Raw genomic sequence first — 6,558 nt, forward strand, 5'->3', positions numbered from 1 at the left:
TCTCTCCTTGGGGCTCTAGACGGCGACGTTCGCCTAGAGCTCTCCATTTCCCGACATGTCGCGGGACGCGGGCGTGGGCACAGGCAGGGGCAGAGCTGGGGTCGGCGCAGCAAGCTGGGGAAGGTTGGTGGAGCGGACAGGGACGGTAGTAGTGGGGACAAAGTTCAGTGGACAGTTCTGGCGCAGATGGCCAGTCTGGCGGCAGCGGAAGCAGGCGCGGTTGCGGCGGAGGCGCTCGCGCTCCTCGTCGGTCAGGGGCTGAAGGGCCGTGGCAGTGACAGTGGGAGTCCAATCCATAGCATCGGGGTGACGAGCAGCAGCCGACGGGGGAACGGAGGAAACAAAAGGGCCAGCAGGAGCAGGGGAAACAGGGTGGGCAGCGTACGGAGAGTAGGTCGTGTTATCAGTGAAAGCGGAGTAGTGGCCGCGGCGGGGACGAGGTAGGAATTGCTCAGCCTTGGAAGCGACGTTTTGCATGCAGTTGGTAAATTCAGGGTACGTCGCGGGGACGTTGACATAGACCATCGCTTGTCGGAGGGCAGGCGCCATGGCGGTTTGCAACTTCGAAATGCGGTTGCGGTCGCCAATGATGTTGGCGTCCTGGAGGACTTTTTCGAAGCGGGGCAGGAACAAGGCGAAGGGTTCAGAGGGTCCCTGGCGCATGTTGTCCAGGTGGAAGAGAGCACGGTCAGCAGCAAAGGGGTCGATGAATATGGAGTCCAAGTACTCCAGGAACTGGTGGGGCCCGGTGTCGTTCAGCAAGCCCTGCTCGAAGTACGCCACGACGAGGTTCTGGGCTTCTACCGTCATACGCGCAAAAAGGTACGCGTATTGCTTGCGGTGGTCACCGATTGACTCGCTGTCCAGTGCAAGCTTGGAGCGGGCACTCAGGGCCCAGACGCGGTAGGCAGAGCGTTGGCCGGAAAACAAGGCGATATCCGGGAGGGCACGCTTCCTCGGTTCGAGGTTTCTTTCCGTAGTTGCAACGGGCACGGGAGCAGCGGGGACAGCAGTGGGGACAGGGGACGCAGGGACGACGGCGGGAGCGGAAGTAGCGGTGGCAGCACGGGCAAAAGCTTGGAGATCGGCGATGGCCTGATCTCGTTTTTGTTGGCCACTGTTGAACTCGTCGCGCAATTGTTGTTGCGCGTGGTCGTGCTTCTCGTTGAGCTGCTGGATGGCTTGCAGCAGATCTTGAAGCGACGGGGCCGCCGGGGCTGGAACAGGGACAGTAGGATCGGACATGGCTGTCGGAGGAGGCTCAGAGTCGAAGAAGACGGTGTTGTTGGAAGTGGTGTCAGAGTCGGGGTCGGTGGTAGGTGCACAGTAGGGCATGTGACGGTGGAACAAAAGAGGAACAGAGAGAAACGATATACAGGTGGCGGGTGGTAACGAGGAAAAGGTACGAAGACAGGGTAAAAGAAACGAGGACAGTGTAAACAAGGGTAGATCTGTTTCTATTGTAAGGCTTTACGGTCTAAAGGAGAACGCTTTTAGAACAGCAGAAATAAATTAAGAAACAGATAAAGAGAAAAGACTAATGTACAAGAAAACGGGCGGAAACAACACTATCTATATACGCGCGGTAGAGGTATGACGCGTACCCTTGACAACGACGGTGTGCACACGGGTTTGGCAGGCGGTGAGTAACGGCGGTGTGCAAGGCGGTGTGGACGGCGGTGTAAACGGCGGTGAGGGCGGAGCCTGAGCCTACCTCGATCCATAGATCGTTACAGTTGAAACGTGGCGGGTGCTCCGGATAGTCCAAAGGGCGTAACTAGCCACTCGTATAGGCCGAACCTGGTCCGGAAAGCGGTTTTCCATTCGTCGCCTTCTGTGATTCGTATCTTGTGAAACGCGGCGCGGACATCGACCTTGGTAAAATAGCGTGCCTTGGCTAGCGCTCTCAGAGTTTCACTGATTAGCGGCAGCGGGTAACGATCTTTCTCGGTTATGTCGTTCAGTGCTCGATAGTCCACGCAGAATCGCAGACCGCCTCCGGGTTTCCGAACAAACAGGACAGGGGCGCCTCCGGGGGAGCTGCTAGCGCGAATCCATCCCTTGTCTAAGTGGTCTGCGAGCGTCTTGCGCAGAACCAATAATTCATCTCTCGACATGTTGTACAGGGGGCCCCATGGGACCTCTTTGTCTCGTCCTTGTTCGTCTTTCTTCATCTTTATAGCGTGGTCGATGCCTGGTCGGTTGGGCGGTAAATCTCCTTCGCCATCGTCTAGGAAAATCGGTGCTAAATGCTTGAGTTCCTGCGGGAGTCTCTCGGAAATCTGTTCTCTTGTGAGGCGGGCTTTCACTTCGAGGGCCTTGTTGATGTCTTGAATGGAGGCCGAAAACACTTGTAGCTTCTGTTTGCTCTTCCTTCCTCGTCGAATCTCTGCGGCAAAAACTGCTGCCATCACCATGCTTGCTTTGGGGGCGCCAGCGTGCGCTTCACGCCAGCCTTTCTCTCGGACAATAAGTCGGTCTCCTTGATCCTTGAAGGTAATCATTCGCTCTTTCGCGGAGTACACGACGTCGTTCTTCTCCATCCAGGGCTTTCCCAGGATCATGTCGTAGGCTAAATTCGGTATCACGTAACCGTAGACTCTCTCTTTGCGACCGTCGATATCAATGTCGCACACTGCAATTTCTGAAATCCATCTCTTCTTCGTGTCGTTTTTGTTGGGGTTGCACCCTTAAGGACCGACGGAAGCCCGACACCAACACTAACGGCGTATCCTCGAAGGACTAGTCCGGCGCTGGTACGGCAAAACTAATGCCAGACCAGAACCAAGACTAACGGCACTTCCTAGAGGAACTAGTTGTCGTCGCCGCCGATCGTCGGTTGCCTCCCTTTCCAACAGGATAAATAGTCGCATTGTTTCTACACCATTTAGAGAGTTTAGTTTTGTTCTTCAATTCGAGATCTTTGTCCCTCTGTGTCCCTTTCTGTGAAGATCCAGCTTAGCGTAATCACACCTTAACATCATCTCGAATTCTCAAACCCCCCTTTCCCTTTTCCTTTTTTTTTTTTTTTTTATTTTTCCTTAAGTCACTCTTATCTTTCCTTTTTTTTTACTTTACCGCCGACCCGACGAGGGATCGAGATATATTTTTACTTTTCTTTTACTTTGCCATTTGAATATCCACAGCGGCCAAACCCTATGGCCCCAAACTATTTTGCACCCTCTGACGACGATTCTTCCTTCCACCACAGCTTCCGAGAAGACAGCATACTACCAGAAGTCCCCGGTGAGCCAGAGGTTTTCCACGAAGCAACAATGGCTCACAATAACGAAATGCAGGGACTCCCCAACTCCGCCCCCGCGACCCCAGTGGTTGTGCGAAACACCTCCTCCGACCTCCGCCCGGTCCGTTATGACCATACGCGGCCTGATCTCTACCCAACGTACCGGTCATACGTGGAGATGAAGTACCGCTACGACCACAGTCACTTCAACGGCGCAGGAGGGTTCATTCTGCACTGTTACGGTCTGTTAGCCGACAATGCCTTGCTCCAGGCACAGACCTACATTGCCCGCATGAGCCGCGATCCATCGTTGGAGAACGTGGATAAGTTCCTGGAATTCTTGGACAGCTGCTTCGAGGACACCTCAGCTTCCCGTCGTGCACTCTTGGAGCTGCACACCCTCAAATGCCGAGGTGCCTCTGCTCCGGAACATTTGGCTCGGGTCAGTCGGTTGATGCAGATCGCTGGCTGCTATAGACTGAGCCACGAAGAGCGCATAATGAATCTGAGGCGCACCCTCCCCGGGCAAGTGATGTCTGCCCTGGCTGGTTTCCCAGACCCCCCAACCTACGAACAATACGCACAACAGGTGCTTAATGCCTGGCAAAAACTCGACGAGTGTCGGCATGCCCACCCTCCGAGGAACCCTGCCCGGACGTCCCAGTTCCGCAATGTCCCGGCACAACACTCCCCTGATGCCATGGACTGGGCGCCCACCCATAACAGTGCCCCCCGTCGTGCCAAGTGGGTCTCCAAGGAAGAACTCCAGTCACGAAGAGCCAGAGGACTGTGCCTCCGTTGTGGCGCTGGTGGCCACATGTCCCCTAACTGCCCATTCGAGCGTGCCCGCCCCCCGGTACAACAGAGTGTTCGCGCAGCCACGAACCTCCCTCCTCCTGTACTCGAAGAAGAGGGCGAAGAATATTACGAGACCGCCGAGGAGGACTCGGGAAACTGATCGCCTCTGCCCCAAGTCGTGGTCAGAGGCCCAAGCAGGTTTTCAAAGACGACAAGGCTGCTGTGAAGGAATGGGAAGAGTTGAATAGATCTATTACCAACACATCAATTCAATTAGATGCAGTGATCAACAACACTTGTCCCGTGATTGCATTGATTGACACCGGTAGCGCTTCCCCCTCTATGATCAGCAGTGACCTTGTAAAGAAATGGAAACTTGATACGCTTTTCAGTTCGCGTCCCAGAACGCTGGTACCATTTAATTCAAAGAGTACCGTCACGGTTGACCGACTAGCCGTGTTTAAAATTGACATATCGGGCCACATAGAAAAACATGTGGCGTGGGTAGTACCAAAATTAGCCGAAGACATCCTGATCGGATACCCATGGCTCAAGAAACAAGGGGCAAGGATAGACTGTGAAGCCGACACAGTTAGATTTAAATCCGGCATTGTCGCTCGAGGAAAGGCGACGACAAACCATACCTTCCGCTCTACCATGGTACGAATAAACAGAGCGAGCACCTTCTTCCGCGCCGCCAAGAGAGATAAGCTGCGGGTTTTTGCAGCTTCAATCGAAGATATCAATAAAGCCTTGGCCCGTTTGGAGAAAGATAGAGTACCAGCCAACCCCAGAGAGTGGAAAAAGAAGATCCCAGCTTGGATCGAGCACGACAAGGTCAAGGTGTTTGATCCAGACGCACAATTTGCTAAAAAGATGCCTCCCCGCCGGCCTGGCCAGGATCATAGGATCGAGTTGACCGTGCCCGACGAAGAAGCTCCATGGGGCCCCCTTTATAGCATGACCAGAGAAGAACTCGTGGTTCTTCGCCAGACGCTTCTTTCATTGCTGGAAAAAGGCTACATTCGCCACAGCCAGTCCACTGCTGCTGCTCCCATCCTATTCGTGAAAAAGCCTGGTGGCGGCCTCCGCTTCTGTGTAGATTATCGTGCACTAAACGCGACTATGAAAAAGAATCGGTACCCACTCCCAAACATCAGCGAGACCCTAGCTAATGCTTCCAAAGCTAAGTGGTTTACGAAACTCGACGTTGTTTCCGCGTTTCATAACATCAGAATCGCCGAGGGAGATGAGTGGAAGACCGCTTTTCGAACGCGACAAGGCCTTTTTGAGTGGAACGTCATGCCTTTTGGTCTGGCCAACGCGCCTGCAGAGTTCCAAAGTTTTGTGAACAGTCTGCTACGCCCATACTTGGATGTGTGGTGCTCTGCCTACGTCGATGACATCTTGATTTATACCGACGGCACGTTAGAGGACCACTACGAGAAGGTCAACTTGGCTTTAGCAAAGGTTCTGGAGGGCCAACTGACAATCGACATTGATAAATGTGAGTTCGCGGTATCGAAAGTGAAGTACCTGGGATACATCCTTGAGCCCGGCAAGATTTCAACCGACCCAACCAAAGTCTCTGCAGTGTCGGACTGGCCAACGCCCAAGAAGGTCAGGGACGTTCGAGCCTTCCTCGGTCTATGCAATTTCTACCGCACCTTTGTCAGAAATTTCACTACTCTAGCGACTCCCTTGCTACAGTTGACAAAGAAAGACCAGGCCTTCCAGTGGGGCGAAAAGGAAGAAGAGTCCTTCCAGGCTCTAAAAGAAGCATTCACCTCGACCCCTGTCCTCTGCACGCACAATCCAGATCTGCCAACTGTTGTTGAGACAGACGCGTCTGGCTACTGTCTCGGTGCAGCGCTTCTACAGACGCAGCCCGATAGATCAACTAGGCCTTGTGCTTATTTCAGCCGCAAAATGACTGCCGCCGAATGCAACTACCCGATCCACGACAAAGAGCTGTTGGCTGTTGTCTGTGCCCTGAAGGAATGGCGTGGCGAACTCAAGGGCCTGAAGGAGACGTTTACCATCGTCTCAGATCATAAAAACTTGCTGCATTTTACCAAGTTGCAGCACTTGTCCGAACGCCAAGCTAGATGGTACCTGACCTTGAGCGAATACAACTGCACCATCGTCCACCGTCCTGGTAAACTCTCCCCTCTCCCAGATGCTCTCTCTCGCCGCGACACCCCAGACAACACGAATGACGCGCGCTACAACGACCGACTAGCCACTATCTTGCACCACGACGGTAACGGCCTGAAAGTTTTCTCGACACAAACCACCAACACGCCAGAAGCCCCTTCTACCCCCGAACTTCCGCCTGCCTTACGGGAACTCTGGTCTGATGCCTGTGCTGCCGATGATGAATACGCCATTATCCATAAAGCGTTGACAGATGGACTGTCACAGTGGCCCGAAACAATCAGACACAAGTTGAGAGTCAACATTTCCGACTGCTCTTTGGACGCCAAATCCGCTATTCGATTTCGGAATAAACTATG

At 53.8% G+C, this 6,558-nt stretch overlaps 4 protein-coding genes across 4 annotated transcripts; 2 read left to right on the forward strand and 2 right to left on the reverse strand.

Annotated features, from left to right (window-relative positions):
- Positions 1-33: 33 nt before the first annotated feature.
- On the reverse strand, positions 34-1,335 carry BROUX77_008263 (uncharacterized protein; the record flags this gene model as incomplete). The annotated part of the gene is made up of 1 exon (XM_073753447.1): positions 34-1,335. One exon carries the CDS (start codon positions 1,333-1,335, stop codon positions 34-36), a length of 1,302 nt encoding a protein of 433 aa, XP_073601510.1.
- A 395-nt stretch (positions 1,336-1,730) lies between these two features.
- BROUX77_008264 (uncharacterized protein) lies at positions 1,731-2,564 on the reverse strand (the record flags this gene model as incomplete). The annotated part of the gene is made up of 1 exon (XM_073753449.1): positions 1,731-2,564. One exon carries the CDS (start codon positions 2,562-2,564, stop codon positions 1,731-1,733), a length of 834 nt encoding a protein of 277 aa, XP_073601511.1.
- Positions 2,565-3,158: 594 nt separating this feature from the next.
- Positions 3,159-4,202, forward strand: BROUX77_008265 (uncharacterized protein; the record flags this gene model as incomplete). The annotated part of the gene is made up of 1 exon (XM_073753450.1): positions 3,159-4,202. The coding sequence occupies one exon, from the start codon at positions 3,159-3,161 to the stop codon at positions 4,200-4,202; it is 1,044 nt and encodes a 347-aa protein (XP_073601512.1).
- A 497-nt stretch (positions 4,203-4,699) lies between these two features.
- Positions 4,700-6,558, forward strand: BROUX77_008266 (uncharacterized protein; the record flags this gene model as incomplete). The annotated part of the gene is made up of 1 exon (XM_073753451.1): positions 4,700-6,558. A coding segment is annotated over one exon (1,859 nt), but the record flags the coding sequence as incomplete, so codon positions are not given.

This window comes from Berkeleyomyces rouxiae, assembly GCF_048999995.1.
Source record: "Berkeleyomyces rouxiae strain 22BRR77 chromosome Unknown BrBRR77_ptg000185l, whole genome shotgun sequence".
Taxonomy (NCBI): domain Eukaryota; kingdom Fungi; phylum Ascomycota; class Sordariomycetes; order Microascales; family Ceratocystidaceae; genus Berkeleyomyces; species Berkeleyomyces rouxiae.